We start from the raw sequence: 11833 nt of genomic DNA, 5'->3' as shown, positions 1-11833 counted from the left end.
GACTGATTTCTTGCGGGTTTTTTTTTTTTTTTCAAAACTTCCACAGGGAGCACTTAATTGTGTTCCATGATAAGTATGAACCTCTTGAAATATCCTTTAGTATATTCTTTTAGCTATTTTATACTGAAAATTGTGTTCTGTTTACTTATTTATGGTGAATTGCTTTAATCCTTTTCAAGATAAGGAACAGTCCTGAAACAACAACCTCTGCTGTGGAAGAAGAGAAAGAGACCCCAGCTGTGACTATTACCAAAAAAGTGAGTTTGTTCAGATTTGGGGGAGGAAAAAGTAAATTTAAAAAAATCCTGGTTAAACTGTTTCAGGCTTGCATCCTGGTCACAGAACAACAGAGAAATAAAATTGTCACTTCTTACTGTTTTTATTTAGAGCTGTTGTCATGAAAACATTTCATCTTGTCTGGCAGGCAGGTTGTTGTTGAGAAATATTTTGGATCTCCACTGATGAATTATGTAGAATTCTATCTGTCTTTTTTTAGCTTTAAGAAACATCTAAATGGTAACACAAGATGACATGAGTGTTTTCCATCCTGCATGTCTTAAAAATTTAATACCTTTCTCTACTTCTTTTGCATTGCCTAGGAAGATCCGTTCAATGCTGAATCTCATCCATTGCCTGATCTAGTTTCTGAAGGCAGCTTAGAGTTCTTCCAGTCTGACCCTTTCGTTGGCAGTAAGTAAACTTTTCTCTTTAAGTGCAGGTTTGCAGAAGCAGGTCGTGTATGAACACATCTCAGACTAATCTTCACCTTGGAACTGCTCTTTATAATATAGATATGAAGATGTTTGAGTGACAGGAGTGTGGAGCCAATAACATTATGAAAATAGAAATTATAGAAGTGAGAGTTATAGGTTGTTTCTCTTTCCTTCATCTGAAATTTCTAATTAGCTGTGAAACCTGCACTTTTCCGTCACAGCTCTTGCTGAGTACTTTTACCCTTCTGATTGCATTTTAGTCTTGAAGGTGTGGGCATACTTGTGATGCACGTGGCGTCACTAATCTAATTTGCAGCACAGATCCACAGGCAGATCATCTGAGGGTTCAGTGAGCTGTGGTGCGGGGAGGGTGTGGGTGGTTCAGAATGAATGGCTGTGGCCTACTTCTGGGGAGTTTGGTGCTCAGAGAAAGGTAATGTGGAACTGTACCATCTGTTTGTCTTGTGGAAGTGCTATTCCTTATTTTAAGAACTTGCCACTTATGAACGCTGTCGCTCTGCTTTTATTTTTTCTTCTATGTTGGAATAAATTATCTGTCTATATGGAGCAACTTGGAAAAGGAGAGTTAATTTAGATTAACTGCTAAAGCAGATGTTTTCAGCCACATCAATATGATTTAACATGCTTTCAAAGTCAGTGTGGCCTGATCAATTAGGCTTGTATCGCTTCAAAAAGAAAATAAGCTAAATTTGTTTTGGATCATTTGACTTCTGAAAGAATATCAGTGCAGATTTAATAATTTTAATGAATAATTTAAAACAGCTTGAATGCTTCTGTGCGATATTACTTGATTTTTTTTAATTGAAGTGGTCCTACTTTGGACACATGACAAGGCCCTTTTTTTTTTTCAGAGGAGAAAGTTATGTCTGTTAGCCAAGCTTTTGGGCTTTGCGTGCTCAGAATGTTCAGCAGTAGATACCTATGGCTAAGAGACTGTGTATATTTATGTGTCAGAGGTAGATGAGGGTATAGAACTGATGCAATTGGGACCACACATCCAGTACAGAAACGAACACTTAGGAGCTACCATCCATCAAAAGTGAGACTAAGCTTCTGTCAGTGGTTAGCCTGGATTACTGTGGTGGTAAATAGTGCATAATGTGGGTGTTTATGGACAATAACTAACCAAAATGCATCTTTGTGATGGCCGCTTTTGTGTGTGTTTCATGATGGGAATGAGCTATGTAATGAATATTTGCTTCACCTAATGATAGCTCTTGTAGTTCCATGAAACTATTCCTCTGAGAGCTGTTATAAATTGTGGCTGTACCTAGTTGTAGAAATGAGTTTGTATCCAAAAGACTTCAACTGATAGATGCTTCATGACAAGTAACTGTTTTTCTTAAATTCCTTTTTTTTTTTCCTTAAAAAAAACCAAAACCCGAAACAGGTGATCCCTTCAAAGATGACCCTTTTGGAAAAATTGGTAAGTAACTTTGTAACTTCTAATGTGTTTTTCTAAATGATTCACGTGTAGAAGAGTATGTGGAGAAAAGCGTCATCACTTTCAGTGCAAGAAAGGTGGGAATGACCCAGAAAGTCACCATAATTCATGAAGACATATGGCAGGAGCAGCTGGCCACTCGTATTTAAAGGCTTTCAGAGAAGGCCACTGTCAGTGAACTTCTCTTGCTGTTGGAAGTATCCCTTGTTGGGATTTTGGTATATGAAGGCGGTGAACAAAAGACCCCGAACTCTTGCTGCCTGTTGTCTAAGCAGAGAAGTAGGACTGTACTCTTTAAAAGGCTTTTAACTTACCAACTTTCTTTAGAAGTAAATATTGAAAAAGGTGGGAAGTCTGTTTAGACTAGCTGTACAAACAATGTCATTGCATTATTTGCTTGGGTCCTGAATGAAGTTACTGATGACAAAAAAAGCAAAATGGCCAGTAGGAAGGCTACAGCAAAACAGCGTTGAGCACCGAGTGCCAGTTAAGAAAACATTAATTGTATTTGGGCCATGAAGGGGAGAGGAGGGCAGGAGAGTTCTGAGAAACATTAGGTTTTGTAAAATTCTTCATTCTTAGGGGGCTTGGTTAAAAAACTTGTATCCTCAGATGATTCTGGAACTGAACCATTGACACCATCCAGAGTTTTCATGATGTGCAGAAAATGTTGGCTTGTGTAATGTTTTGAATCACAAAATACAAATTATTCACGAATTTAATACTTCAAAGATCCTTGGTCTTAAACGTATTACCTTCCTGTGGTATGAATAAAGCAATATAATGTTTGGGTTTTAAGACATCAAGCTAAGTAAAGCTAGCAGAAATGTTAATGAGATGTTTACTTTTCAGATCCCTTTGGTGGTGATCCCTTCAAAGGCTCAGATCCTTTTGCAGCTGACTGTTTTTTCAAACAATCCTCGACTGATCCTTTTGCAGCTGCTGGTACTGATCCATTCAGTACTGCAGATAACAGTAATAATATCACAGTAAGTTTGGTAGCGTACCTTTTACCTCCTTCTGTACATGATTTGGACAAAATAACCTATTTTGTACATCTGGACATGCCTTGAAAAAGTGATATTCAGAAATCATATAGATAAAAGGTTACCCTTTACCCCACGGCTCTGTCTTTGCCTTTTTTGTGTCCTATTTTCTAGAAATAGTCACAGATTAAATAGAATACAAAAAATCTTTTTAAATGTTTCAGTATGGAGCTTCATTGCTCCATGGATAAGAACATTTGAGAATAATGAAACTAAGCTCTGTTGGTAGCTGGTAGAACTTAATAAACAAGTAAAAGTGAAAGAAACCCAAGATTAATCTTGCAAAGTTATGTTCAGACACTTGATTTTTGCCTCAAACTTACAGGATTGATAAGTATGTCTGTACCTTATCTGAAATCTGATGCAGTATGAGGTTTCCCCTCTGAAAAATCAAATTGTTCTATAGGTGTATGCTGTTTGGGTTTTGTTGTGGGGTTTTAATATGAGTCATTGAAGCCCTCTCATAATGTGGAGGTTCTTAATGTTTCTCTCTCAAGTGTTCTTCGGTGTAACTTTTAGCTGTTCACATTATAACTGAGCAGTTAGTGATTACTCTTGAGCCTATAATAAGGTAGAGGTGGGCATGAAATCTTCTCTGATGCAGGACAGAACTTGATGAAGATGTATGAGGTAATATTCAAGGCTGATAAACAGTTCTAAAAAGCTAAAATTCTTAATGTTCTAAGTTTGTCTCCATCCTTTTGCCATCTCCTTTCCTTCTTAGTGCTGCTTCTGTTAATGCCTTATTTCCAATTTTTATACATATATAAAAACTAAAGGTACATGTGGATTGGGATCAGGAAGCAAGTTAGGTGGCTGTGGAGTGTGCCTGATGTGAACCCACAGCAGCCAAGCTAGTGAGAAATCACTGCATCTGACAGTGGTGGTCTCGTCGTTCCGTGTGGTGTGCACGTTATGCAGAGCTCAAGGTCATATATATTACACACCACAGCCTACACTTCCAACCTCCAAAATTAGTTTTCTACCATCTTCAGTATTTAGTAGACTATTCTTTTCCAAGTCTTGATATTCTAATATAAGCAATTCTTGGTCATGTGACAGTTGGTAATAAAAGTATTACGAAGAGAAGGAAAAAAAATAAAGGGGTTAAAGCTGCGGTGTGGGATTAGCGGTGGATCCTTGAGATCTGTATTTCTGAATGAAGTAACACATTCACTCCAAATACTTTAGCAGACCTTTGTGCTGCTGTTATCTTGTAGCTGTATCTTCATGAAGATAGTTCTGGTGGTAGAAATCTGAGACTGAAATGAGGGGTACATATTCTCAAATTTTGCATTCGTGGTTACCAAGCACATTGCACATATTGCACCTTTTTTTCATCCTTGGAAAGTATTAATCGCTGTTTTGAGGAGGAGTTTCAGTTACCAGACTTGTTTACCAACGCTGATAAAAGTATTCCCAAAATACTTTATCTTAAAACTTTTAAACTTAAATAAATTGTGATTGTGCTCTTAGAATGAGGAATCTTTTAAGCTGAAAAACAAATTTCCCTCCAAAGGAACTTTTTATTTTAGGCAGAACTATCAAAGAAGAATGACCCCTTTGCTCCCGGTGGAACAACAGTTACTACATCAAATGATCCAGGTAAAAGTAGATGATGCATATCAGACTTCTGGGTTTTTATTTTTATTTGCTTTTGCTTACTTCTCTTTCTAGTCTTTTAACTGAATTTTCAGTTGAGCATTTCAGGGATTTCCTGTGTTTTCTGAATTTTCCTACAAAGTATGACATAAGGTGCCAGTTTGCTGGGGGTCGTTTTTGTAAAACAAAACTGTTTCCTTATCTGTAGCACTTATCACTGAAGACTGATTCCACAAAAAGTTTCCTCTACTTTATCTAAAACCAGTAAAATAGCCTGATCTAAGTGTTCAGGCCCTATAAAGGGTTTGTACTGCTTCCCATCAGAGTTATTCTTAGACAATGTCCTGTTACTTTCTTAGTAACGTAAGATAGCTTTGTACTATGAGAGGAGATGTGGGATAGAATAACTACTTAATCGAGAATTTTTATTGTTCAAGTTTTCTCCTTTTGTTTCGCTATGACCCCCTCTCATCTGAGGGCTAAAGATGTTTTGGGGAAGATTCTAATCTCCTATTTTCCCCAGGTTGCACTGACAAGTGGTAATCCAAAACAAGAATCCACTTGTGATTTCGTATTGTAAACCTGCTTGGTTTAATTGTATGGAAAAAAAATTCCATTTTACAGAGGTGCAGAAGTGGTAACAACAGTGCACTTCTCGCTTTACAGCAAGAATAGCAGTTTGTACGTGTTCTGAGGCACGTAAGAATGAAAGGGTACTGTTGAATCAGATGGAGATGTGGAATAAAGTATCTGAACCTCTTAAGTGGGCCTAGAGTCAGGCAAGAGCTGCTTCAAGTGCCTACCTCATAGAATACTTCACTTGAATTAGTCTGTGCTCCAAAATATTTAACAGTTGCTTTTGTTGTGGGGTGTTTTTCAGCCTCTTTCGTATTTAACTTTTTAATCTCATTCTGTTTGCTTGATTTGTGTATGTTTAGCTACAGACCCCTTTGTCTCGCTGTTTGGAAATGAATCCTTTGGAAGTGGCTTTGCTGACTTCAGCACGCTGTCAAAGGTAATATGAAGCTACTGCTACTCCTAGAAAACACATGAAACTCTGTAGTGACAAAGCCATAGCTTATTCTCTACCAAAGTCCCATTAGAGTTTTGTCTAAAAACTGCTAAAAACTTGTAATGGCTGACTGCCTTGGAAAAGAGGACTTCATAGTAAATCGTCCTGCAGTTCCACCGTGAAGAACGGATTGTAACCTTTATAAGTGTTTTCTCTGTATTTGAAGTGATAATTTATTTTTAAAAAATTCATTAAGGTTAACAGCAGAAGTATTACTTTTGTGTTTAACAGCACTCAGCTTTAGATTGCTGTGCACACTAACCGTTCCTGATTTTTCTTTATTTTGAATCTCCTGGAGTTTGTGGAAGATGTGTAAAAACAAACAAAAGTATTTTCTGTGGTTTAGTCCATACTTCCAGTTCTAAATAAATATTGCATTGCTGAAAAGAAGGGGAAAGTATAGTAGAATTGCACTGAACACATGCATGTTGCTGTTTCTTTTGCCAAAGGCCAACAATGAGGATCCCTTTAGCTCATCCGTATCGGGTTCTGTCAACAGTGTGGTCATAACTAAAAACCTATTTGAGGAGCCACCAGCTAAAAATGAGGATGTTCCTCCTGCTTTGCCTCCTAAAACAGGAACTCCCACAAGGCCCTGTCCACCACCACCTGGTAAGAGCTGATACTGAGATGTGGTTAACAATTAGCTGCTTCAGCACAGTGGGACGATAATCAAGATGGGATGGCGAAGGGTCTGAATTTTGAATGAATGAGCAGGATGCGAAACAAGTCTGTTCCTGTTGTGTGGTGGTTTCCTCAGACTTCTGTTCTGCATGGTGTTTGGGATCATAGTTTGTTTTCTGAAGAGAGAAAGGATGAAGAAAACAGGAAAAAATAGTTACTGCAAGTATCTGCAAAAACAGCATGGCTGCAAATGAAACAGTTACTGATGTGATGCATTGTGAATCTTGCGTTAAATCATGCATCAAGTGACAATTCTGTGTGGTTTATCTATTGCAAAACTTCTGGTTTTAATGAAAAATGAGTTAAATAGGGTTCAGCAATAGTCTCAGGTTTTCAGATGAACCTTTCCCAGATGGCCTTGCTGGAGGTCTGTAGTAGTAAGCCTAGCCAGTGAAACAGTAAATCCAAGCTTCCTATGCTGTTTTCTGTTCAGTGATAGCTGGTCCTCTGGTGTACTCCACGACACACATCATTCTGCTTTCCAGGAAAGGCCATGATTATCAAAGATGATAACACCTGCAACAAGCCCATGTTGCAATAGACTCCTCACACTCTCAGTTGGTTTTGCATAGATTGGAAAATATGTTACTAGTATTCCTTTTAAGTTTCTGCCCTTTGTTCCTATTTCTTTAAAAACTCTACTGCATTTTTTTTTCCACCGTTACACTATATGGATGAATCTTAAGGTGTTTTGGAAAACTGTAGCATGACACTTAAACATCTTCATCTTTTTCCTCAGAAGAAGGGGAAGACAGTAAGTGTGTAAGAGTATTAATACTAAATTTAAACTCAGCTGTGCAATTTCAAATGTTGATGTGAGATTGGTTTATGCTAATGCCTTGCAAGTAATCAGTTTAGCTGTAAATAACATTAAAACGGCTGATAGGACAAGCAATGATAATTTGAATGTTTAATAGTGGTTTCCTTTTATGGTGGTCCTTATTTAAAACAGAAGAAGGACTTTTGCCTTCAGCGTGTGGGAGTGGTTATGACGTGGTGTACAGATATGATTTTAGAACACATGCTTCTGGTGGTGGAACAGCATCATCCTTACCAATAGATGACTAGAAAAAACTGGCCTGTTTTGATTTGCACTTACTAAAAATTATTCTGTGGTTTTCTTGGTAACCATGCCCAATAAATTATTTTCCGAATGGAAATAAATGCAGAAACTTAAGTATATTTGTTTTTAATTACTCCTTTGGTCTGATTCAAAACAAGGGAATGCTTTTTCAAAGAAATGCCCTAAAATCTTTCTCTTAATTGGCATTTGTTAGTGTGCAGCAGAGCTGTTTGCTTGCCTCTGAAATCAGTTGCCTTGCTAGATACTGATAAGGACACTCGCTTCATGATTTTTGGGCCAATTTAGTATACGATATTAGTATACTTCATATTCTTTTGCTTATTAATCCTTCCCATGTAGAAATAAAATTCCACAGATGTCACTTGAAGCTGCTGCCCACCCCCCCCATTATTCAAGAAATAGACATGTGGTGTTGGCCAGTAATAGAACACAAACAGTGAGTGAGAGCTCTGGTGGCAAGGTTATCTGGGAAGTGTAAGTAAATAATATATTCCTGAAGGAAATCATTGCCAGATTAGAATCTGGCTTGGTCTATGAAAGAGTTTTTTAATAATTTGCAACAGTGATATACAAAGTAAGTGCTTTGGTTCAAATCTTCAGTTTTCATGTAAAATGGCAACAGAAGCAAGTTTTAAAGTACAACCATTGTAAATGTCAAACCACTTGAAGACCTACTCGCAGAAGAAACTGCAGTGAAACCTCTTCTGTAAGCAGTGACATACAGAGAGAATGGGGGGATGAAATTCAGCTCAACTGTTCTTAGAAGTATTTGGGTTAATGTCCTCAAAGGTGTTGAAAGCTGGCTAGGGTTAAGCTGAAAAAAGAACAAGATAAGTGGGGGCTTGTGCCTGAGTCTGTCCTATCTGCAGATATTAAGTAAAGATGAACAAAATAGTTAAGCCTGTGATTGCTTGTTTTCATATCCCTTCGTTCTATAGTTAAAAAAACTACAGAAATTTCAGGCCTTAGCATAGTGAGAGTGTTTTGAAGACTTACAAATACATTTCTGGTCTCTGAGTGAAATTGTGTTAACCTGATCCAAACAAATAATAAAACAAATAAAAGAGCCTTGCTGGAATGGTCATGGACAGTTGATAAGCAGAAGAAAAAAATACTCTGCTGTTAGAACAGGGGCTCAAAACTGTTAGAAATTCTCTTCCCAAATCAGTTAGTTAGTACATAACTGTGTTTTTTGAATCAATAACAGAGATGTGTTCCTTTTACCTGATAACTCTTTAAGAAACTGTGGACCACACCCTCATTTTTTAACTTGGCTACCCTTCCTTCGAAGTCATTGCAACTCCACTAGTTTGCTAGACAAGGTTGCCTTCTAAGTAGCTTTTGAATTTGTCTTTTTACTGTTCTGGGCATGTTACTACCTGCTATCTTAAATTCTTTCAAAATTCATTTTAATCTAAGGGAAAAGACCTATCAATCAAGTAGACTCTTCGGATTCCTTTAAACCGAGCGATCCGTTTCAGCCTTTCCCCACCCCAGACATTCCCAAAGAACAAGAAGCAGATCTATTCTGTGATCCATTTGCTCCCACCAGCATCAGTAAAGAGGCTGACCCCAACAATTTTGCAAACTTCAGTACTGTGAGTAAACACTTTTTACATTTGTTTCAGTATAATGACAGCTTTGAATTGTTCATACCGAAGTCTTCAGCCCCATTTAAAATATTGAAATGTATTCCATGTACAAGAGGGATTTGCTTCCAGTTAAATCAGTATTTACATTTCATTTACAGCTGAGGCTGTCCTAAAACAAAATACTGCAGTTAAACAAAATACTGTAGTTAAAAAGTTGCATTGCTTTTGCAAAGTGTTTTTTCATGAAGGCCTCCTAGCTTTTAGAAAACAGGACTTATTAAAAATGTGTGTGTTCTAGGGATTATCCATGTTATCAGAGCACGCAGCAGATTTAAATCATCTATCTATAACAAGCACACTGTGAACTATCCAATTAAAAATAAAAAAAGGGGTGATTTTAATTGAGCTGTCACTGATTGTTGGGTCATAATTTCAATGTACTGAAATGCTGATAAACAGCCTCATCATGGTGTCTGATAATGAAATATAATTTGAATTTTGCATGGCTAGTCAATCCCAGACTTATGTACATTGAAGTGAAAAGTAGTAAGTGTCTCTTTATAACCAGAATCCATTTCATAGAAGTCGTGGTGTCCAAGCAGTAGAAGCAAACCTAAAGGTTGGTGCATGCCTATATATATATATTTTTTTTATTCTTTTGAGCTTTTGCAAATAGGAGTTTTGAAAGGCATCATCTCACTTTCAAGCTTGATACCTGTTAAATGCAATTTGCATTTACAGTATCTTGTGATCATATGCTTTTTTCATTTTCAGGGCTAATAAACTATGTGCTTGATTGAAGTACGCTGAGGATTGACAGGCTCTCAAAATTGACTTGCACTGGTTGATGTGTCTTGTAGCATGATAATTTCTGAAATGCTGTTATTGATCCCTATTATTGGTTAGAGGAACTGAGGAGCCAGTTTGGAGGAAAGAATGTGAAACGTGGAGGAGAAAGCAAAAATGTTCGTTATCTTTTTGAAGGAAGAAGTGTCCTTTTCCAGCTCCAGTTACTGAAAATACTAAGTGAACTATGGGGAATACTCAAGCTTTTCTACATTTATTTCCCAAAGCAGCAACTTGAAGCAGAAACTGGCTGCCGTATACTAGGATAACTGCTTCAGACTTAACATTGGGACATTCGTGAAGACATGGGCTTCACCTACCTCCTAGTTTTTCTGCATGCTGACTAGAAACAAACTTCAGCGTAATCCTTTGTATTTTATTTAAGATAATACTCTTAACTGTCTCTGATGTATAATCATTGTACCACTGAAATTTAGTTCACATTCTGTTCAGGTCAATATACATGGAAAGAATCTGTTTTTTCCCCTCCTGTATCACAATGACCTTTCTCTGTATTACTACTAAGCTTCTAACTGTACGGTTACCTCTATTTTGCTGCTTCTTGCAGAATTATTTTTCATCTGCACAACTAAAAACATTCATTCTACAGCTAATTTTTGCAGTCATTGTCACCTGGAAAAATCATCCCTGATGACAGTGGGGTAAATCAGGATGGTCCACAGTGCAGATGGGGGTGTATTTGGCAAAACGTTCTCCTGATTTATTCAAAAATCTTTCTTGTATAGACTGTTTTTTATCCAAAATAGTTTGAATTATAATTCTTTCTGCCTAGTAACTTTTTTGAAACTTAAGCCATGTTTCAAAATTCGGTATTATTTCATGAAAATACATCATCTGGATGGCTTCAATGCAATTCTTAATAGTTAAACCTTAGGCTTAGCTAATCTTAACAGTGTATTAATTTAAAAATCAAGTAATATGAAGACTAGAATATGCACAATATTTTGAAAAAGTGTAATTGTCCCTTAAACCAAGGGCTTGAACAGTATTAGTTATCATTATATTATTAATCTGGTTTATTGTGTCTTTTAAAAACGCAGTATTCTACTGAGGAAGACATGATTGAATGGGCTAAGAGGGAAAGTGAGAGAGAAGAGAAACAGAGATTGGCAAGATTAAAACAGCAAGAGCAAGAAGACTTGGAACTGGCTATTGCACTCAGTAAATCTGAAATATCAGAAGCATGAAGTTTAGAATAAGATTTTGTCTTATGTCAACTGTTTGGTCCCTTTTCCCGAGTACCTAACCTATTTAAATGTAATCAGAAAATACATATATGTAGGAAACTATGAAAGGTTTTAAATTGCTGAAAGTGGTGTGAATGTTCCTGCTAAATTCAATCCTTTTGGTTATTGCTTGAATAACTTAAGCTTAGCATTCAATTTCTCTCAAGTTTTCAAGAGAACAAAGTACTTTTCCCAGCTGTAAACAAACCAGTTTAAAATGCAGTTAGTGAGACTGTAGTTCGACTGTAATCTGTCAGCAGTTGGTAATTGAGCATAAAGTGAACACAGCAATTATTCTGCCATGGATGACTGTCTCCCATCAAGCAGTCATTTGAAACCTTTTATCCTTCTAAAGAGATTTTAGTCATACCAGAGTTGTGGAGTGCTTTATTTTATATGTATGCATATAGTTTTTTATCTTCATTGAAGATTCCACATTTGGATTTGAAATAACATTCTTCATGGAGTCTAAGTCAGAAAGA

General features: G+C 36.9%; 1 protein-coding gene across 1 annotated transcript in view; it reads left to right on the top strand.

The window, feature by feature from the left end:
- EPS15 (epidermal growth factor receptor pathway substrate 15) overlaps positions 1-11584 on the top strand; it is a 20260-nt gene extending 8676 nt beyond the window's left edge. Inside the window, exons 5-13 of the mRNA XM_010133834.1 lie at positions 180-257; positions 600-690; positions 2125-2160; positions 3031-3167; positions 4760-4829; positions 5765-5841; positions 6348-6510; positions 9086-9264; positions 11166-11584. Of these exons, the coding sequence (XP_010132136.1) occupies positions 180-257; positions 600-690; positions 2125-2160; positions 3031-3167; positions 4760-4829; positions 5765-5841; positions 6348-6510; positions 9086-9264; positions 11166-11312 (978 nt within the window). The 3' untranslated portion in view covers positions 11313-11584. The remainder of the gene's footprint in view (positions 1-179; positions 258-599; positions 691-2124; positions 2161-3030; positions 3168-4759; positions 4830-5764; positions 5842-6347; positions 6511-9085; positions 9265-11165) is intronic.
- The last annotated feature ends 249 nt before the right edge of the window (positions 11585-11833 follow it).

This window comes from Buceros rhinoceros, unplaced genomic scaffold (genome assembly GCF_000710305.1).
Source record: "Buceros rhinoceros silvestris isolate BGI_N320 unplaced genomic scaffold, ASM71030v1 scaffold22413, whole genome shotgun sequence".
Taxonomy (NCBI): Eukaryota; Metazoa; Chordata; class Aves; order Bucerotiformes; family Bucerotidae; genus Buceros; species Buceros rhinoceros.
This window is presented reverse-complemented; position numbering and strand designations above follow the sequence as displayed.